This window comes from Dermacentor silvarum, chromosome 6, assembly GCF_013339745.2.
Source record: "Dermacentor silvarum isolate Dsil-2018 chromosome 6, BIME_Dsil_1.4, whole genome shotgun sequence".
NCBI classification, from domain to species: domain Eukaryota; kingdom Metazoa; phylum Arthropoda; class Arachnida; order Ixodida; family Ixodidae; genus Dermacentor; species Dermacentor silvarum.
This window is the reverse complement of record NC_051159.1, coordinates 82,403,093-82,426,286: the sequence shown is the minus strand read 5'-3', so window position 1 is coordinate 82,426,286 and position 23,194 is coordinate 82,403,093. Positions and strand designations below refer to the sequence as shown.

General features: G+C 46.5%; 1 protein-coding gene across 1 annotated transcript; it reads right to left on the bottom strand.

Annotated features, from left to right (window-relative positions):
- Nucleotides 1–14,394: 14,394 nt before the first annotated feature.
- LOC119455673 (uncharacterized) lies at nt 14,395–18,610 on the bottom strand. The gene is made up of 3 exons (XM_037717095.2): nt 18,451–18,610; nt 16,868–16,966; nt 14,395–14,511 (listed from the first exon to the last, which is right to left on the bottom strand). Exons 1-3 carry the CDS (start codon nt 18,586–18,588, stop codon nt 14,431–14,433), a joined length of 318 nt encoding a protein of 105 aa, XP_037573023.2. The 5' UTR covers nt 18,589–18,610; the 3' UTR covers nt 14,395–14,430.
- Nucleotides 18,611–23,194: the final 4,584 nt, after the last annotated feature.

The window sequence follows — 23,194 nt, the reverse complement described above, 5'->3', positions numbered from 1 at the left end:
GGCGGGGCCGTGTATGTGTCGGGCGAAGCGAGCGCGCACCTGCGCCCGCGGTTACTAGGCCACGCGAGGAGACGTCATCGCTACTGCTTCAGCGCATGCGCGGCTAGGCAACGCGGGCGGCGTCGGCAGCAGTTCTGCGCGTTGCCTCGTTGTGCTGCTACAATTTCTTTCTCTCTCTATAGCACTCTCACTTTCTCTTTCCCTCTCCCGGGTATGCTCTCCTTCCCTCTCTTTAACGCCCAATGTGAAGGCAACATGTGCACGGTATGGAGAGGAGGCGAGGCACACGCCGCTCCGCGAGGTGGTGGCTAGGCAACGCAGTGACGTCATAGCTCGGCGAGGTTTTCCGGCAGGAGGCGGCACTTTTAGGGGCGGAGCTCCTTATAGCCAGCCACGGCCGGGCTCGACTGGCGCGCGCGGAGAAGCGAGCGCTCGCGCCAGTCGAGCCCGGCCGTGAGCCAGCGTTCATAGATACTTTTTCAGTTCCGTATCTCCGCGCCGCGCCCATGGAGAGAAGGCGGCCTGTCGCGATTCTCGCCATCGCGGCGCTGCGGTTACGGGTTGCGCTAGGAGAGCGAGCGTCGTCTGCTAGCGGGCAGCGTTCCGCCGCGGCCATCTCAGGTTCTTCCCAATTCTGGCTGTGTACTGCAAAATAAATAACTGTTCTGGGAAAGTTGCTCTGCATTTTTTGCGGCTACTCCAGTTCACAATTTATTTGAAACGGGCCGTATTGCGCAAGGAGTAATGTGTACGCCCAGGAATTTTGAGCGGGGGGTAAAATATCAATGACAGCGTTTTAAACGAACGTTCGCGCAGCAGTGGCTGTCAAGTGTGCACGCGAATTCACTTGCCATGCCAATCGTGCGAATCTATTGCAGCACGAATGGTACTTCCTTACAGCCGTGCAGAACAACTGTTTTCTTTATGATAGACATCCGAATAGCTTAGCTTCTGAGCCTCAGGAGCTGGCTGTCCGCTTCAAGTTCAGCGACTGCGCAACTCGGAACCATCGAGTGCTACGTTGTATTCAGTACTTCAGTTTGACGTTTGTCTCATCCGTCAAAACTGAAATCCGAAATGCTCCACGCTCATTCTACTTTAAAGAAATATTCGACATGGGCTTATTCAATACATATGTATCGCGATGCACACGCAGTACACAGTGATTGTATGAGCATGATCCTGTGCGCGAACACAAGGACGAAGGAAAGAACCAACTAGCCCAAGGTCAAACCTTGAAGCGGCTCAGCTTCTCACTGAGCCGCTTCACTTCCCGCTTTTTGCGCTCACGTGCTGCGTTGGCACGAATCAATCGCTTCCTCAGCACACAAGCTGCGACAGGGACCTTCCTCCTTGCTGGCGTAGATGTCTTCTTCTTCAGGCTCTTATTCAAAGTGACGCACATATTGCTGACACGTTCGTCTCATCCGTCAAAACTGAGCAGTCCTTGTGGAACAATGTGCTTCCAACTTTCACCCCTGCTCTGATGGTGGCAACATCACTGCAAGAGTAGCCTAGGCAAAATTATTTGTTGTGTACAATCTGCAGCAGGGCTTCTAGATCTTGCAGAAAACGAATCTCTACATCAAACGACGACTGTCGGAGCAGCTTCCCATTTGCGTGGACAACATAGGTGATATCGTCCCGCAGAACGACGATCTTCAGGATTGTGTACGCCCCCGCTTTCATTCCGGCCACGTAAAAAACAATCTGTCGACGCTGCCCTGGTTCTTCTTCGAGTACTGCCATTGTCCAGTTGGCTGGGAGCCGTATTGACGCACTATTCTAGACAATCTGAGCAAAATTGGTGGACTGCAGGGGAACAGGCGCCTCATGGTTAAACAGTTCCTCTGGTCGCTCCGTAGGCAAGTGCGCTTCATTTGTGGTCACATCGTGCGTAGATGCTGCCTTTCTCTTTTTCGGAGATCGCCGCCCAGTCTGCTTTCTCGACAAGTAACTGGGAAGGTTGGGAAAGTTAACGGGGACTGCACCTTTCTTCAATGCCCAGTACGCCCGGTCGATCTCGACGACTTCACTGTTGATAACATGCCTAAACGTTTTCGAAATGTCCGCTTCGAGAAAATGAACGTCACAAACCTTGCTAGTTTTGCTTAGCTCTTTGTCCGCGCGGGGAATAGCTCTTTTCCATTTACTGAGAAGCTCCGGATCCGATGGCGGCGCAAAAAAGTAACGCTTCTGAGTGTTGCTTCTGTACCCGCTGGTACAGCCAGGTGCGAAGCAGGTTAGCATTGCGCTAAGCCCAGCACACCAGATAAAACACAGCGTGTTGACGGAGTCACCAAATGCTTCCGTCCGCGGCCGCACTGTTCAATAGCCCCACAAACCGAACGCACTGAAAGGGCAAGGTTCTCGCACAGGGTTCAAGACAAACGCAAGCGAAAAGAATCGTGTAAAGGGGACACGCAACTGCGTCACTGAATAAAGAACCAAACTGCGCCGCAACTGGCGAACGCCGTCACGGCTTTCGGGCGAACGCCGTGAACGCTGCCGCCGACACCGAGCAACCCGCGACCGCAGCGCCCTCTCAGCGCCTAGGAAGAAATCACGCCCGCCTAGGAAGGCGGAGTTCCAGAACTGAAAAAAATTTGCCGCGTATCTGCGTGCTTCGCTGCAAATGTCGTCGAAAGACGATAGTCTTCTGCCGGCCGTACTACATGAGTGCTGGTCTGATCCGCGGCCAACCGTGATGCTGTTCTCGTACCATTTCCATCCTGGCATGAAGGTTTGTTTGAACAGATTTCATTTTACCGCATTATTTCATCAAGCGGCCATTTATGTTTTGCCCTGCCTCAGACAGCGCTTCCTTTATGTTGAATCGGCCGCATCTGGCTGGCATTGATAAAATTGAGGAGGCGCTGCGTGAGACATGGACGCCATCTGGCAATACATCGGGAAACATGAGCTTGTGCAGAGGGTTTCCTTCCTCCATGGCAGAGGGCGCTCGTCGGCGCGCAGTCGGGGAACGTCGTTCGTCGGCGCGCATAGCATGGCATTTTCAGCGCAGCTTAAGAAACTAGGGTCTTTAGAGTTACATATCTATGTATTTTCTATTAAAGGAACACACATCCTAATAATTACCTAGTGATGTTGCGCCTCAGATATGCGTAATATTTACTTTGTGATCGATAACGTTCACAAGTATGAACAGCCGTACCAGTTTAAGTAGTGTGGGCGGTAAGCAAGTGGTCCAACTTTGGCCGGGTGGCTGAATCGGGTGACAGACAGACAAACAGACAGACAGACAGACAGACAGACCAAATTTTCAGCGTTTAATTTCCCCAAGAAAGACTATCATCTTTAAAAGTATCTATAAACGCTGCTTATAGCGGCACCCGTTCGTCCCCGTCGTCGTCGTTGTAGTAGTAGTGTGTAACCAGCCTGAGAAAAATGAGAAAAAAAATTCCGAAGTTGTGTCCGTAGCGCGGAATCGAACCAGGGACCCCTCGCTTCCGAGCGCGCGGCCTTATCCCACTACGCCACGAAGCGGACATGGACACACGCACCACGATGGCAATAAATACCCAACATTAACGAAAAGCCGCGTTTCTAGCGCGTTTCTAACGCGTTTGTGCTAGCGCGTTACGGCCTGTGTAAGAAGCTGGTGTAAGACGCTGTGGCCTCTCCGCCTTACCTTCAACGCGTTTCGAACGCGCTGCCCAAAGCGGTGGCAAGTCAAGTTCAAGTCGAGGAGCGTTTATGAATACGGGGGGTATACTCTCTCGGCAGTCATGTGATGGCGTCGGCAAACGCGGTGCACGTTCCGGCATGTGTAAATGGCTGCGTAAGACGCTGTGGCCGCTCCTCCCCCTTACTAGAGAGTACTGCACGTTTCTAACGCGTTTGTGCTAGCGTCCCCTTAAGCGGGAGATCCGATGATTCCCTCCGGAGCTTCGCCCACTCATCATCATTCACCCCGTGGATATGCTGTGAATTTTTTTTACCGTTAGCTAGAACAGCTTCGCTGTTAAAAAGAAAGGGGGGGGGGGGGAGATGCCATATAGGTGGCAGGGGACCCACGGCACGCTGCTGTCGTACCACGAGTCTCTTGCTGCAAGAAATATCCTCGTCAGAGTCGACCGATTCCGACACGCGGCTATAGCCATGTCGCACTAAAAACAGCAATTTAAGTTCCTGTCAACAGGCTCCAGCAGTCGGACCTGCCATATAATTCCGAAGCGCTGCACCTCATATCGGACGCGGCATTTTACCCCGAGTGTCCTGATTAAAGTTAACACGCGTGGTCTCAACAACCGGGCTTACTAACGCAAAACAATTATCGTAATGAAAATTCGCCTCGTAAGGGCGGTATTGGGTTCAGACTCACTGACAACGATTCATTGACAACGACAGCTTGGAAGTAGCCGGAATGTCATTAACAGTTATTACTTTAAAGTTTCTCTGTTCCGTTCTAATACACAATTTTCTTGTGTCCTCAACGCACGAGCTCAATTGAATATATGATGTCCCTGAGACATTCGGTCATATTGTCTGGTATTGTCTGACATTCTGGCTGATTTTTCAGCCAATCAGAGAGGCCATAGTCGCCCTGTAGACCAATCAGAATTGACAAGATGGTAAATTGATCAATATGGCGGAATAAGACAACGTCCAGAATAGCACCCCAGGAATAAGAAAAGGCAAAAAAGACTGATGTGCTCACCTTCCTGGAAAGCGTTGTTATCGTAGTAACCAGCTGCAGTGAAACGCGTGAAAGAAAGAAAGAAGGAAGAAAGGAAAGAAAGAAAAGTTTACAGTTGGGTCACTCTAATCTATAAAGATACGACGAGCTGAACTCTGACCCTGTCTCCAATTTCCTAATAAAAGAACTTCGCCAACTGAAACGTTCAGCGCAATATATTCTGAAGATATGTTGTCTAACACAAAGAAGAAAAAAACCATTTTAATTTCACAATAAGAAATCTTGTAGAAGTATGGTTCTGCATGGCAAGACTCGCTTTTTCTGGGAAATTCTGAAGGATTTTGCTTGGACGGGTGGCTTTCTTGATTGACTTTTTTTTCCCGCCGTATTTATCGAGGAACAGAAAGTACAACTTCGGTCAGACTTCACGTTTCCAAATAATAGCACCTTTGTAGCTTTCTTTCGTTTCTGGATGGTGAGCGTACATCACCCCGTCGTCCTTATAGTGCCCAATTAGTGGTACACCTTTGGCACACCGTAGAGGTGAAATTGACTAAAACAGAAAACACTAATTTGGGTAAACAGCTGTCCTGCTTTCGATTCCACGAACTCTCCAAAAATACGTTCCAGCTAAGAGCCTTGATGTGTCAGGTGTATCACCGGCTACCTGGCTGGTAGGCAATATGTGCTTTGGTTGGTTACAAAAATTCTAATTTTATACATTTTTGTAAAATAAATTTTCACTTTACCGGATAGGCGAACAAATCCTGAAGGATGATGATGATGATGATGTGTGTGGTGTTTAATGGCACATGGGCCAGGTATATGGCCAAAGAGCGCCATGACACACATCCTGAAGGACCCTCAGTTTCAGATGCATGGATAATTTTTCTCTAAACCAGGACTTTCAACCAGCGTTTTTCGTCTAACATCGCCGTTTCTCCATTATTGCAGTTCGTAAGACAAATAAATAAATGTAAAGCGGCATAGCGCCATACTGTGTCGGGAAAAGTTAATAGTACTCGACACAAACCAATAAACACAGTGAACACGTGTACTTACGATCCGTAACTGCGTAGGGCTGGTTGTACTGGTAACCTTGGTAATCTTGGTAATACGGTTCTTCTGCGAAAGAAAATGCAGAGTTCGGCATCCTAGAAAGGCATCATTGTGAAGTTCATTGTTTCACTAGAGTTCAGTTCTTCATTCCACAAAATTATTTTGCCACAACGCTTTAAAAGATGTACTAACTTTACTTAGCATATTGTTTTTTTTCTTTCCCAGAAAACAGAATAGCCATGCTCTCTGAGAAGATTCTCTGTGGGACGAACTTCGTTTTCGTCTAGAAGTATACGGTTGCACATCGCTTCGTCCGTCTGTGTAAGCGACTGCGAGGTCTATCTTTCCAGAATATTTATTACCTCCTAGGTTCGTATGAACGGGGGCTACGTGAACCACTGTCCTGAAATCCTTCACAGTGTTGCCCATTTCTACTGTACATTCGGAAGCCGCCTGTGCAACGTCCATTCACACAGTATCCATTCATGCCGAGGTCACTTACGGTACGTAGCCATGTGTTGAGTCGAAAATCAAAACGCAGCTCGTAGATGGTTGTCAGAGAGCTGGCGGTCTCCCCAACTGGCAGCCGACGGGCGGAAGGCGGGGGCGATGGCGATGAGGCTGCGCATGCGTTCGAGCAACGGCGGCAAAGCCCGAGGAGTCGAAAATCAAAACGCAGCTCGTAGATGGTTGTCAGAGAGCTGGCGGTCTCCCCAACTGGCAGCCGACGGGCGGAAGGCGGGGGCGATGGCGATGAGGCTGCGCATGCGTTCGAGCAACGGCGGCAAAGCCCGAGGCAGAGCCAAAGGCGTTTTTACCTTTGCAGCTTCTTTTCAATCTAGGTTTTTACTGCAGGGTCAGAAATACTGGACTGGAAAAACTTTATTTAGGTCCTGCAGGACGCGCTTAGGGCGTATCCCGGCCGTCAGAAAGATTTAGATGATAAAATCGGAGCTTAAGATTCCGTTATACTTTTACAAAATTCATGATTAGCAGTTTTTTTTAGTTTTCATTTATTCTTTTATTCTATAAAAATCATGAGATATAATCTACCTATTAATTATCATATACGTACCTATTCCCAAATTTATGCTTGCAGTATTTTATAATTCTCCTTTCTTATTGCTATGTCGAACTAGCCGGCTCTTGGCCAATCGCCCAGTGTGGGTATGTGCTACTACCATCTAACGCTCTACATCTACAACTACAGCCCTATGGGGTGCAGGTATCACAGCAATGTGTTTGCCCGTTATGCAACGGGCATATATTGATCTCGAAGATTGGACATGTACGTTTAAATTTTATGTAACTAAGGGAATATATGCACGCCTCATGCGTACGATATATAAAGAACAGGTGATCAACGTTTCAGAGACGAAGAAATAGTTACCATCTTGTGGCCTCGAATCTTTTTGCAAGAATTTGTTACCCGTTGTGAAGTGTATACCCTGTGTCCCAGCTAACGTTAGCCCAGCTGTTGAACGAAAAAAAAAAAAAAAGAGCACGGCGCAAGATACAATCGTAAGACCTACGGTGTTCAGTCGTCGGAGGTCTGACGACCTAACACGGTAGGTCATACGATTGTATCTTGCACCTTGTTTCTTATTAATCTTTTTTTTTCTTTTCGTCGAACAGCTTGGCTGGACAACCTATATAGGCGTGCGTCTGTGGCCGTGTGCCGTGATGTTTCATGGTATTTTGCATCGCATGAAGAGTGATGGGCAAGGAAGACAACAGCGAACCACTGCACCTCGGATAAGTTTTTTTTTTAAGATTAGAGGAAGAGGAAGGAGACAAGGTGTTCCAAATTAAACTACAATAAATACAAATAAAAATAAAAACAAACGCGTTATCTTAATTAAAATACCATTACAAAGTGCCGTTTCGTCTTTTGGAATTAGATGTGATTGTTACTAATTTGCTTCCCTTGGCTTCCTCGACTCTTGGGCACAGCCAAAGGAAGGTCAGAGCTTAAATCCCATTTCATTGTAGAGTCAATGCGATTTAAGCTCTAAATTCTGACCTTAATATTTCCTGTTCTTTCTACTCTACAATCTATTCCTTTTGATTCTAGGCTACATATTCACGGCTTTTGATTTAATGTATCATTTTTCGTTTCTTATTTCTTATATTATTAGCTCTTGGGAAATGCCCCACATCATCATCATCATCATCATCATCATCATCATCATCATCATCATCATCATCATCATCATCATCATCATCATCATCATCATCATCATCATCATCATCATCATCCTATATTTATGTCCACTGCAGGACGAAGGCCTCTCCCTGCGATCTCCAATTACCCCTGTCTTGCGCTAGCGTATTCCAACTTGCGCCTGCGAATTTCCTAACCTCATCATCCCACCTGACTTTCTGCCGTCCTCGACTGCGCTTCCCTTCTCTTGGTATCCATTCTGTAACCCTAATAGTCCATCGGTTATCCATCCTACGCATTACATGGCCTGCCCAGCTCCATTTCTTCCGCTTAATGTCAACTAGAATATCGTCTACCCCCGTTTGTTCTCTGATCCACACCGCTCTCTTCCTGTCTCTTAACGTTACTCCTAAGATTTTTCGTTCCATCGCTCTTTGTGCGGTCCTTAACTTGTTCTCAAGCTTCTTTGTTAACCTCCAAGTTTCTGCCCCATATGTTAGCACCGGTAGAATGCAATGATTGTACACTTTTCTTTTCAACGACAGTGGTAAGCTCCCAGTCAGGATCTGGCAATGCCTGCCGTATGCACTCCAACCCAATTTTATTCTTCTGTAAACTTATTTCTCATGATCAGGGTCCCCTGTGAGTAACTGACCTAAATAAACGTACTGCTTTACAGACTCTAGAGGCTGACTGGCGATCCTGAATTCTTGTTCTGTTGCCAGGCTATTGAACATTATCTTTGTCTTCTGCATATTCATCTTCAACCCAATTCTTACACTTTCTCGATTAAGGTCCTCAATCATTTGTTGTAATTCGTCTCCATTGTCGCTCAATAGGACAATGTCATCTGCAAACCGAAGGTTGCTGAGATATTCGCCGTCGATCCTCACTCCTAATCCTTCCCAGTCTAAGAGCTTGAATACTTCTTCTTAACATGCAGTGAATAGCATTGGAGAGATTGTGTCTCCTTGCCTGACCCCTTTCTTGATAGGTAACTTTCTACTTTTCTACTTGGTGGAGAACCAAGGTAGCTGTGGAATCCTTGTACATATTTGCCAAGATATTCACGTATGCCTCCTGTACTCCTTGATTACGCAATGCCTCTATGACTGCTGGTATATCTACTGAATCGAATGCCTTTTCATAATCTATGAAAGCCATATAGAGAGGTTGATTGTACTCCGTGGGTATATGTGCCCCCAAATCACACGGCATCTACATTTGCCTAAAAGACGTACGCTTGACAGCGACTCGCTTTATTAACGAAGTCACTCGTTTAGAATCTTAACGTGTTCCGGTTGACTTATGTTCCCGTGCGAATAATGTCAAAATTTGAACAATAAAAAAATAAGAAACACCGGTTTTCTTTATATCAATATCTTTCATTGGCTAACTCTCGCCGCGGTTATGTGCCATGCAGAGCGGTCAAAAAGAATCTCATCGCCTCGACGTGGGAGCGACCCGCTGCGCACTGAGTCGCGTACCCCAGGACTTTCATTAAAGTTTTACATCCATTCATCCATCCATCCATCACCTCGGTTGTTTGGGGTTGTGGCCAAAGATTGAGTAATTGTCTCATTTTTCGATTGGTAACTGTTTTGCTAGTGTCTTTGTTGTTTAGCTAGTGCATTTTTTGCTAATCAGACCAGGCAGATGCCCCTTTAGTCACCAGGACCAGGGGCTTTCTTCTGATCCGCATCTATTCACTCGCAGGGCTTACCTGTGGATTTGTTTCTGCGCAACAGCGTCAGACTGGTTCCTGTAAAACCCGTTATTAACGTGATAGCGTTAAGGGACCCGTGTCGCAGAAAATCCGGCGTCGGCGTGGATGTCGGCGTCTGTGGCGAAGAAAATCATCCCCAACCACCCCGACCGCGCAAGCCCTTCACGTGGTGCAAGGCTTTGGTGAACAAAAATTTAATTTCTCACAGTGAAATCCATCGGAAAAACGGTAAAGTATGGCTTACAGACATGGTGACGTCGGATTGTAATTTGAATGTACGAGAAAACATAATTCTGTTACAAGGAAACTCAAACACAAACCCCTTTTCCAGCAGTTATAACAGCTGCGCGCTCTGGTAGTTTACTTGCGAAAATGCAATCCAGATGGCGCTCGCATCCTCGGCAGGTTAAATTGGGACTTCGCCTGCCTAATTCGTGTTGGACACGCGCGCGCGTCGGGGCAATAGCAAACAATTAATAAAATAATAAAAAGGGTGCTAGGGCCTTCACATATTTAATATAAGACTACTTATATTGCGGCGGCTGTGTGAATCGCGCACACGTGTCTCCCGCGCGCTGCCTCTCAAGATCTCCCGATCAGCGATGCAGCCGCGCCACACTTCGCTCCGTTTGCAACGTGCCGCACGAGACATTGTCCGCGCCAGCCAATATATCGGCTATCCCTCTGCGACAGCTTGAGAGGAAGACTGAGTACTTCCAAGACGTGGAAGTTATTGAGGTATTTAATCAACCCGGCCAGCAGCAAAACGGAATCCCACCACAATATGGCCCGAGTAATCCACCAATTTCCAGGAAACGAGGCGGACCTCCTTTTGACTCTCAAAGCCCAGTACTTCCCCACACAGCCATCGGAGCCTCTGCCACCCTACACCGGCACACCAAATGAGCTCCTAGATGAGGACATTCATTTACATGAAGTAACAGCGGCGATAATGGGCTTGAGACGCCACACAGCCCCGGGAATTGACCAAATCACCAATAAGGCACTTGTCAATCTTGACAACCCCTCGCTACTAGAGCTTACCGCTCACCTTAACGAAGTATGGAGGGAAGGAAAACTTCCCGAGGACTGGAAAATGGCCGAGGTTCGTCTGATACCGAAGCCAGGCAAGCCAACAGCCATTGAGAACCTACGACCGATCTCCCTCACTTCGTGTGTAGGAAAGCTCCTAGAGCACATCGTCCTCAACCGGCTACAACCATTCCTGGAGGACTCGGGGAAACTTCCAACAACGATGATAGGATTCCGTCCACACCTCTCAACTCAAGACATCCTACTTCAGCTGAAAGAGGAGGTGATTGTACCAGCGACACGCAACTCCCCCACAGCTATCCTCGCCTTGGATCTTAAAGGGGCGTTCGATAACGTCAAGCATACAGCAATCTTACAGAGGCTAAACACGCTGGGCTGTGGGGCCAGGACGTATTCCTATATCAGAGATTTCCTCTCAGATAGAAAAGCCATTCTAAAGGTCGGGGACCAAGCCACAGACCCCTTTCTACTGGGCGGGCGCGGCACACCACAGGGCGCAGTGTTATCCCCTCTCCTTTTCAATATCGCCCTAATAGGCCTCCCGCCGCTCCTCGATAACATCCCGGGGATCCGGCATGGCCTATATGCAGACGACATTACCATCTGGTCGTCCACGGGGTCCATCGGGGCAATGGAGAGCCGCTTGCAAGAAGCAGCAGACGTGGTGAGCGACTATGCTAAGTCTTGCGGCCTCAACTGCGCCCCCCAAAAGTCAGAACTACTCCTGGTCTCACCGCGAAAGAAGCATGCATCCGACTCGCCCACTATCAAAATACAACTGGAGGGACACACCATCGTTCCGTCTCAGAGCGTAAAGATATTGGGAATGGTATTCCAGTCGGATCGCACCAACACAATATTAATTAACAAGCTTAAGAATACTACAGCCCAAGTTATACCCACATGATCCGGCGAATAACAACCAAGACAAGAGGCATGGGGGAGGCGGACACGCTTCGGCTTGTCCAAGCCTTCGTCGTGTCTCGAATAACTTACGTTATTCCATACGCACTACTGAACGCAACGGAATTCACAAAAATCAACACAATGATCAGAAAGGCATATAAGCAGGCGATGGGCCTGCCGATCAGTACGTCCACAGAACGCCTACTACGACTAGGCGTGCACAACACGGCCGAGGAGCTGATCGAGGCACATTTATCCAGCCAGCGAACAAGGTTGGCTGTTACGGAAGCGGGGAGGTCCATCCTCTTACGCCTGGGGCTATCTGCTCCTCTCAGCCATCCGCCGCCTCAGACTGTTAGCTTACCCCATGCCATCCGGAGCAACATCACCGTACCTCCTCTACCTCGCAACATGCACCCAGTGCACCACGCACAGCGAAGGGCGGCCCGGGCTCGGGCCATACACAAGCGATACGGGACTGTGCCCTCTACAGCCTACACGGATGCGGGGTCTTACCCCAGACTCGCAGCCACAACAGCCACCGTAATCGTCAACAAAAAACATCGGAGCAGCATTTCGCTCACCGGATACAATTCCCTCCAAGCCGAGGAAGCAGCCATAGCCCTCGCGCTCGCCCAAACACAGGTTGAAGTCATAGTTACCGACTCCCAACAGGCGTGCCGCAACTTCGCTAGCGGAAGAATTCATGCCACTACGCTCAAGATAATTAATCAAAAGCCGCCAACCAGATCAGTCATAATCATCTGGGTGCCAGCTCATCACGGCATTCCTGGCAACGAGGTCGCCAACCACGTGGCTCGAGATTTGACCCACCGAGCCGACGCCGAGGAATCTGAACCGGAGCGTATGCACCCTCTAGTCTCATACCAAGACATCACACAACACTACAAGCTAACCCGCAGAACATATGCACCCCCACACAAGTCACTACCTAGAGAGCAGGAGCGATTCCTCCGAGCTCTACAGGTTAACACATTTCCCCACCCAACCAGAAACCACCTCATAGCCCCTACACAATTCTCTCCGCAATGCCGCTTCTGCGCAGAGCCCGGGTCCCTCAGGCACATAGTAGGGGGCTGCAGAGAGGCACCACTCAATCCTCCGAACCCCTACCACACCAACGAGCTTTGGGAGAGAGCCTTGGCCAGCTCCGACCTCGAAGATCAGCAACGGCTGATTGCGAGGGCCCAGGACGCGGCCCGAGCTCAAGGCATCCTGGAATGAGGACGCCTCTCCAAAGCTGCATTTATACATTAAAGATGTTTATTCTCTCTCTCTCTCTCTCTCTCGCGAAATGAAAACAGGTATAGAGCTGCGCTCACATTTGACATTAGGGAGTATCGTAATCGTCGGCGAACTTCTGACGCATCTGCCATACCCTCCTCCTCCGCTTTCTTCTCGTTCTCTTCACTATCGCCGTCTTTCGTCTCCGCGTTCATTCTTCGCTGTGCTCGTTCGTTGGGTTACGAGAGACAACGCCGACGCTCGCCGCAGGAACGGACGCTCTGCGCTCTAACACAATTGCAGGTGAATCAAGTAAGCTTTCAAAAGGTGCTTAGCACTGTCGTCTGTACATCATGCCGATCATGATGTTTTAGTGAGATTACACTAAATATTAAAAAAGAACTGCGCACAATCAGGAAATCCTCTACTTGGTTTCCATAGGTAAACTCAACTCACCCAGACTTATTTGCAATATATATATATATATATATATATATATATATATATATATATATATATATATATATATTGCTACTAGCTCACTCGGAACAAGTCTCACGGGTCGGTCTGAGTGAGCCGACTCACAAGTGCGTTTTCTGGCCCATGACGAGACTTGTCATGACAATGAAAACGCTTGCACGTGAATGAAGTAAGCTTGTATAAGGAGCAGATTCGGGAAATCATCTTTGACTGTTGTCGAGGGTCATAACAGGCAATAAAAGTAAAAAAAAAAGGTCTCTGTGGCGAAGTTTATATGTTGAGACATTGCTGTTCCGACCAGCTCGAGTCCCGTAAATGATAGAAAATTTTGTTGTTTATTGCATTCTAAAGCAGGTCACATTGCCAGCTTTGTCACGCCGCACCAAACTCGCAGCAAATCTCGCAGTTTCCCCTCCCTGTACAGCTGTCCTTGTAACAACTTCTTTGTGGATCCATTAATACGACAATGTTGGTGCCGGTTGTGCGAAGAGGTCACATGATGGCCATCGTTACGCGTGACCAAGCGCATGATTTCATGACGAGTTTTACTACGCCAGGGCATCTATGGTAAGAAGCATGCTGTGTTTGTTCCATACCAACCCTGCTTAGCCCTCAAGGCCAAAGAGCAGGGAGTCGCGAATGAAGAGTTTCTACAATAGGAGTTGAGGAGATGCAACCTGCAGCCTTCACTGGAAAGATCGTGTACAATCTGACACTGTCATCAAATTTCCCCTCAGCGTTGCCTCGAAGTCAAGTACATCGGAACAGAAGCGAGGACTGCTGTCATCACGGTGTCGGCAGGACCGCTGCGCATGCATTCTGACCGTAAATACTGGCAAGTGGCCCTGAAACGGAGGCAGCTGTAGTAACCTCCCTGCAGTTAGAACACTGAGGAAACGTGTGGTCAGATATACATGATCGTTGTCCTCTGAACGCAGGTATATTACGTTCCCACGCACGCTTGGTGCAGTTGCGGTTGACTTACGTCAACATTGTCTGTGAGGTTGTGGCCTGTCGTGTTGCATCTCTGTCTCCAACGATGTTTCTTCTATAGGAAGCGAAGAACGAACTTAAGCGATGCGTATAGTCACAATCTTTTATATGTAAGGATGCGAGGAGTCTAAGCGATGGCACCATTCATTCGGGTTGGCGGAAAACCGTCACGAAGGTGTACAGGCCATGCAGAAAGTGTATTATTCCGCAGCAAATTCCGGAACCCTGTCAGGAAAAAAAAAACACATTTTGTTGGCAAGGTGCGATCCTTTCTCTTGGCTTTTTTGGGCGTGAGAACAAACAAAATTCACATCCAACGCATACTTTAGAATAAATGGGAAGCGAAGCTTTCGTGACGAAATTAATTAAATGCTGTGAAGCTTTTCGTCTTCTGCGCCGAATTTTCAGCCCAAAAAATACGTACCTGCCCCGGAAACCAGAAAGACGTGGAGACACCCAACACGCGACTCGCGTGATCCACGTGATCCACGTGACCGCGGATTTCACTGAATCCGGAATCGGCTTCCTTTTCAACACGCCATCTCCGGGATCAGCCCAATTTACTGTGCACTATCTTCGGGGCCGACCCACCTTACTGGACAAGAAGCTGACTGAGCAGACGTGCAGAAGCCCAAGAAGGAAGGCATACAAAAATTCGCCTAAAGTAATTCTTTAAATAATAAGAACAATGCAAAAACTAGACGCTTCTTCAGGTTACTGCTGTTAATTATTTATTTATTATTTATTTATTTATTTATTTATTTATTTATTTATTTATTTATTTATTTATTTATTTATTTATTTATTTATTTATTTATTTATTTATTTATTTATTTCAACATACTGTCAACCACATGAGGGTTATTACAGGAGTGGGTGAACAATTTGACACATATATGTACAGCTGCAATCCTGGCTTAACAAAATACAGGATAGGTGGGAACACATACAGAGACGCAAATAATATCAATAAGTAAAAGAGAGGACTGCTTTCTCGGCAAGCTCAACAAATTTGGGAAACGTTGTTTGCGCGGTGACACACGGGTTCAGTTCATTCCATTCACGCACAGCTTGTGGGAATTAGTATGAAAACAAAAACACGTTATTATTGCAGGAAAACTCTTCTATTCAATGTGGGTGCATCTGGCGAGTGGATTTAATGTTTATAAAGTCTGAGTAGTTTAGTTTAAATGAGTTGTGGAGTAGCATACACAAAAACTTTAAACGCTGTAGTTTCGCTCGGCTTGCCAGAGTGTGAAGGCCAGCGCATTGTGATAGCTCAGTTGATGAGTCGGTACGCTTGTAGCGGTTATAAAGGAAACGGACGGCTTTCCTTTGAATCATTTCTAGTGTGTGGATGTTATTTTTCGTGTGCGGAAACCAGACTACATTCGCATATTCTAAGATTGGCCGAATAAGTGTGACATATGCAAGGTGTTTAGTTTCAAATGTCGAATGACGCAAGATTCTCTTGAGAAAGAAGAGTTTCTGCATTGCTTTCCTGGTTACCTGCTGGATATGCGCAGTCAACGTCAAGTCAGAAGAAATGATGAGTCCTTAAGTAGCGATGCTCGGAAACACTTGGGATGATGGCATTATTAATGGAATAAGGATAAACCAATTTTCGTTTTTTTCTTTGTAACCGTCATTGAAACCGTTTTTTTTTTGAATTCATAGACATCTGCCAATCCTTGCACCATTGCCCAATTTGAGCTAATGCGTTATTGAGTTTAATTTGGTCTTCAATGTTCACGATTTCTTGGTAAAGCACGCAGTCATCTGCAAACAGCCGGTTTTTAACATTAACTTCTTTCGCAATATCATTTATGTACAGTAAGAATAGGAGGGGAGCCAGAACAGTGCCCTGAGGTACGCCGAAAACAACTGGAATAGAATCAGAAGAATGGTCTCCAAGATGCACAAATTGCTTCCTATTGGACAAATAATCACTTACCCAGCAAGTCACTGGCCCGTCTCCGAGTATGTTCTTAAGTTTAAAAATTAGTTTCGCATGAGAGACCCGGTCAAAGGCTTTTGAGAAGTCCAGAAAGAGCATATCGATTTGAGACTGGTTGTTAAGGGCTTGTGCAAGGTCATGAGCTATTTCTATTAGTTGAGTAACAGTGGATAACCCACTACGGAAGCCATGCTGGTTTAGATGAAGGATTTGATTAGTTTCCACAAATTCTGTAATACATTTCAAGATAATATGCTCAAGCATTTTACAACAAGTACAAGTCAAGGATATAGGGCGGTAGTTTGCTGGCAATGAAGCTGCTCCCGATTTATGCACTGGAACAATTTTAGCAAATTTCCACTCTGCTGGGAGGCTACTTTCATGTATTGATTTTGAGTATATTAGATGCAAGTACTTGCTGATAGGTTCTGCGTTAATGAATTATTTCAAACTAATTCAGAAGAATACAAAATACGAGACCCTTCTCCAGGTTGCTGCTGAAACGCGCAGTTGGGGGTTTCATCCTTACAGAAAACTTCGCTTTTCCTAATATCTCGAACAGCCTGTATTTCGTATCCTGTAATAAGCACGAAGGGGCCAAAACTACCACGCGGGCGCACTCACCGAGGCGACCTGCATGAGGATCTCGCCCTTGGCCGCGCCCATGAGCCAGCCGCCGCTGAGCAAGAGGAAGGCGCTGCCAATGAGGTGGTACAGCAGATACTGCGACAGAGGGACCCGACATCATGCATGGAGAACGCTGTTGACACGCAGTGTTCAAATGACATCAGTCATGCATATATACTTGGTCACTTCAGTGCAAAGCTTTAAAGACCCACAAGTGAGTGCTCGAGATGAATGTCGGGGTTCATTATGCCCATTTACGCACTTTAATTATTTACACCAATCAATAGGGAATAGCGGACTTAAGGACAGAAAAATGAGGGCATGAAACAAAGTCACGTGGTGCCCTTCTTTACACCACTGTCGTCGTTACGTCAATTAGCCCAGCTACAGCTTATGGTTATGCCCATAAGTTAATCTGCTCAATTTATTTGTCACCGCTGCGTCGTCCATCATATGATCAATTTATTTATGTAAGAGGATTTAGTCCTCCTGCTCTCCAACAAGTCATCGAAACCACTGGGACACGTATACTTCACTTCTAATTGATTGATTGAGAGTTTTAAGCCGGGTTCCTTGGCTTTATTGTGCAATTGTGAACACTGAAGGCTACATCCCAAAAGATTAACGCGCATCTGTCCTGCTCGTGCACCATGTTGGTTGAGGTTTAACTCATCAAAATCACACATGGGCTTTGGGACTCCGTAGTGTAGGCTCACCAATAACTTTGGCAATGGTCGTTCTTTTTTTATTTTAATGCGAAAGTATTATATGCCCCATTACGCGAAAATCCGCCGTCATCGTCGGTGGCGTGACAGAGCGATGGTATCAAGTTGACCGACGGCGCAAAGAGTAAGAACACGTCAAAAGTGTTCGGATTGACGCCAAATTTCTCAGGCAGGTTCCTGCAAACAAAGTAAATCAATGGCTTTGAAAAGGGAATTTGGTACATTTCGGGCTGGGTGGGAATCGAACCCGGACATCCCGGGTGCGAGACGAGCACGCTTCCCAGACGCCACGGCGGCTCCACGGTTCTGGCTGACTAAAGGTATGCGTAGTTCGTTCGTCATTGCACACGTCAATTCGCAGCCATCTGGCTAACTTAAGGTGCGGCGTAGTGCGTGCGTGGGCATTGGGCACTTCACGGCATAGCCAATGGGGAGGACGTGGCGCCATGTCATGAAGTATAAGATGAGCGCGCTGCCTCCCGCGCGTCACTTGTTCTTCGCATTTCATCGGTGCTGTGTCTGTTGCGATGAACTGTCGACGCCACGTCAAGAGTGCATAAAATGAGCCGGTCTATGGCCAACGCGTATACGCAAACACACCGAATCAACAGAAAGAGCTTTAATGCATGTCGAACACATCAATCGAAAACATTTCACCAAAAGGGACTATAATGCTTTCGCATTCCCACACGTAAGTAGTCTTAAGTGTCTCTGCCGAATTATCTGCATTCCTCCCCCAATTGGACTGATGTCTCTGCGGCCGGAAACCGAACCCGCGACCTCATGTTCAACAGCGAAAAATAATGGAGGGGCCGCTGGCGGGTAACTCCACCTATCGGAGAGCTTTCGACTCACGTATAGCGACAGCGGCAGCAATGCTTGCGTGTAAGGGGACACGATGCCACCCACGAGCATCATGAGCGAGATGTAGCCGTAGGCAAACGACGACACCACCATCAGCTCGGCCGCCACGCTCTCGTTGGAAGACAGCATGACGGCCACCAGGGCCGTAATGGCCATCACCTGCACATGGTTTCGACTGGCGGGTAGTCCACAACTTGGACACTTCACTGAAAGAGCGCAATTATACGGGACCTATAGGGGCGAACGTTGTCCCATTACTGTCGGATGTTGATTGGAAGAGAAAACAGCGCAATACTCAAGACAGGATAGAGAAACAGAGACAGCGTTGGAAAGTCGCACGTAGCAAGAAGGTCGGATGTACTAGAAATTAGGGAATTATTGCTGTGTGTATTCCAATTTGTATTCTGGCCGCTTTTTTTCACTCATTAAGAACGGAAGGAAGTGAAGGGGTGTGTATGACAGACAATGAGCACATAAAGGTTTCTTATTTTGCTGATTAAAGTTGCCTTAGTCAACTACCCAGTATAACCGAATAAAATTATTCAGGTGGTTTGGCACAAAAGCGGCTGCACAGCTCTGACAACAACAAGAAAATACGACGTACGTGCATTCGTAGTCGAGTCCTACAGTGCGATAGTTTCGTTGTGGTGGCAGTTTGTATTAAACCAGTTTATAGAGTACAAACGTTGTTTAGTGTGACAACGAAAAAGAGTGAAATGACGGAAATGAGGCACTCACTATTTCACCAATGTTTAGGAAGCCATGCCACGTGACCGTGTACTTCGGGTTCACACTCAAGTTGCTTTGTCGCTTGGCTTCTTTCAGTGCTGCCTGAGGCGTGTCTGCCATAGCTTTTCCCTGCAACAAAGCACCCAAGGAGACAGCACAGGATGATGCGCATATGCTCTTAAATGTGAGATACATGTGTTCATCCTTCAGAGATGCTTACAGATGGTATAATTGTTCTTTTGTAAATGTCACGGTAAATTAGAACAACAAAACGACTCTGTCGCGGACTCACTAGCGTTCGTGTCCTTTCTTGCGCTTGAACTTATAAGCTAACTTACCTTATGATAAGTTCGACTGGTTCTATAGCGCACTCCAACTCGGTTTGCAGCGATGCGTAGCCCTCTCGAGATTGGATCCAGAGAAAGCCTGCCCCAACCGAACGTACTAGCTGATCCCAGAGCAATCGGAATAAGCACGTCATTAAGTTTCTATAGGATCTAGGTAGCGTCCCCAGGTTTAAGGTATGAGCACCTCCGTGCACTCTGAGCTCGAGCGTGGTGCTCTGAATAAACCAAGCGAATGTGTTCAGAGCGCTGAATTTCGACCAGCCGATCATGTAAACCGCGTCGCGTGAACGCTCTAGAGCGCTGGAAAGCGACCAGTCGAATGTACTATTATTAACCGCGTAGTGGATTAGAGAGCAAACGGGGATAGGTGATATTATAGTTGACACTAAAAGGAAGGAAAAACGGAGCTGGGCAGGCTATGCAATGCGTAGGTCGGATAACTAGTTAAAGAATGAACGCCAAGATAAAGGAAATGTGGATGAGCACGGCAGAGAATTAGGTGGTGTGATGAAATTAGAAATCCTGCAGGCATAACATCGGTACCCGTCTGTGTCGCGTCTTCCGTTGGGCCGCCGTGCTAGCGTGCCCCTGCGGTCCTTCCCGTGCCCGGCGCTGGCATCCATGGCGGTCGCGCCGACATAACAGGCGGCCCCAGTACAAAATTGTCGGAAGCAGCATATACATTCTGTTAACGCGTTTTGCTGTGTTAGATGGCTCGCCATGCAGCATGACTGACATCTTCGGCTTCCATTAAACTATTTACTTCTCGTACCAATCACATGCCCAGCTATTAATTCCCTTACCAATCGTATCTTCCATCAACTGATTTCACAGCTATGTTCAGTTTCATTCCGTGTCGATGGCAGTAGTATAATGTAGCCATTCCTCGTTGTCACACTGACGTGCTCCTGCATTTTTTATGCAAGACATCTTTGCTGAGGGGAACCACCTTTACTCGCATATCACCACTACAGCCGACACATTATCATTTAAGACTCCGATAAAAATTTTTTTATAGTGACATACATTTTCCTTTTATTTCTTTTTTTAATTCATCCGCTTTTTGATGCCTATGGAATGCTTTGGCGTGTTTTACTGTCTCTCTCTCTATTTTTTTATTCATAACTGATTGTTTGCAAGCCTATGTGTCTACTCCCTCTGCAAAGCCCATTGGACGGTCTGAGGGCATCATAATACATAAATAAATAATAACACGAACAGTGTCACTCACACATTGCAGTCAGATTGTCCCTCAGCTATCGCTGTCGCTTCCATTTCAGGATAAGCAATAGAGCGTCATTTTTTACCTAAGTAACCTTATAAATCGGCTTTTGATGGCAGTGGCAGCTCGACGTGTGGATAGTTCTAATTTAAGGCAACGCTTACCTTTCGTGGTAACCGCACGCTAACGGAAAGGCCCAACTGCTGCTTCTCAGCGGTCTCACACTAACGTGGTCTTGTCTTCGTCTTCAGCAGGCACGAAGCGCACGCAGTATAGATGATCATGGTGATGATGATCCTCAAACATCAGGACGTATTACCTGAACAATGGGGGATAGGAAAGGATGGTAGGATAATGTAACCAAAAAGCAAGGACTAGTGCATAATTGAGCAATCCCATTAGATGAATACAAAAATAAAATATATTTAAAAATATGCAAATCTGACGCACTTTTCTGAATCTAGATGAAGTAAAGCTTAATTAAAGCGGCTAATTAAATGCGTTACAACTAACAGCGACGCGTACAATATTGTTCGCTTTCATCCCATGGAACGTGTAATCCCATGGAATGTGTATTTGTAACCACCCCTGAGGTTACAACTTTAGTGTCATGCAACATTTATGTTAATGCTCTGCGTCGTCCACAAGCTATGCCGAAATGCAAATTCCAAATCAGGCGGATGCACATTGCGAGTGGTATGCGCAGCGATGTGTCAAGGACGAAGGCAATGTACGATGCTTGTCGAGGGAAGAATGGTGATGATAGGTCTATGCACAGAAAAGCACGACACCTATCAAGCAACATCTAGGGATTCTTTACGATCTTATTTTGTCATAGTGGGGACACACCGATTCTGCAGGACTGACCGAAAACGGACACACGCCCCAGTGGCACATACTCAGTCGCTAAATCAATTAAAATAAAGTTTACAAAAAGATCCGTGAAATATAATTCGCCATTCCATTAACAGAATGGTGTGCTTTTAGGGATGCCTGTGAGCCGACACTATACGTATATCCGGGTTTTATGTAGGAAGATTTTTGTTACGCACAACAGAGGCGCGCGTACTTGCTTGGTCAGCCTATAAGCCAGCTCACGGGTACTTTCATACAACCTGTCAAGTCATGTCAAATCTTGGAAACCAGGCAAAGAAAGCTTCGCTTTCAAGAATGAAATTGTAGGTGCTCTCTTCTCTCTCGCTCCCTCCCCCCTCCCCCACAAACACACAAACTTTCTTGATATATGGTATTTATTGCAGCCAGTTAATCATCGTATGCAATCATTACACAGGTAAAATACAATAGATCACTCCAGAAACAACCAACAATCACGATTTGTATGAGTGGTAACCGATAAAGAAAACGAGCATAGTTGCCTTTAAAAGGGAGGCAGTGACAAACAACTTATCCATCGAGAGTAACATTCCGGTTGCAATTGCCTTGTGTCACAGATACGTCCTTCAGATGAACTATCATTCTACTAAACTGTACTGAAGAAGAAACAGCTGGCTCAGCATTGCGGTCCAACATTCGTGCATTCCATAAACTTTGTAAACCAATTAGTAAAAATATAAAATGGCGCATCATCTTCATCAGGCACAATAATAAATCGAATGGTATGCGGACCCAAATGAAAGTTTTTCTTCAAAATCCTTTTGATGCACGCCTTTACAAGGTTTCTCCCATTTTACCACTTCGAAATGTAAGCATTTGGTTTGCGCTTCGATCTCGTAGCTTTGCGGTAACACTATTACTTACTTTTGAAGGCAATGTTCACATAACCTTTGAAAGCAACGTTGGTGTGGGAAAAACCAGGATTTTCGAAGACAAGGCCGCACAAGTAAGAAACAACACTAGTAGCTACAAATAATAATATTCAGGAAAAAGCAAGAAAAAGAACACGTTTGATGAGGCATTATAGTTAAAATTTATGTATAATATTTAAAAGAAAATTTGGCAAAAATGGCAGCAGTGAGAGGGCGCATGGCTATTACCTCTTCAGGTGGTGTCGCTAACAAAAGGAAAAAGAAGAAATCTAGACAGCGAGAAGAATGGGCAAGGTAAGTTGCAATCTCGTTAATTAATGTTATTGTCCGTATACTAATGATTCTTAAATTAAGATTTACGGGCGGGAGAACGGTTTGCCATTAGTTCGCATACTGGGAAAACTGAAGACTCCATTGAGTCTTCTATTATCGCCTCGCTTCTAGATTTCAGTGCATCCGCGGCAGCACTAATTCTCCTCTGGCGGAATGTTGATAAGATATAGACGTATTACTTGCAAGCACGGAATGAAGCTTTCACTAATGTTTGCGCGCACAAAACACATGCGTGCGCACAATATCTGTAAGTCATTTCAAACGAATTAAATTTGTACGAGTCCATACACGAAAGCAGTGTGTTGTTAAAACGTGGCTGGTAAAACGAAGGCTGGTAT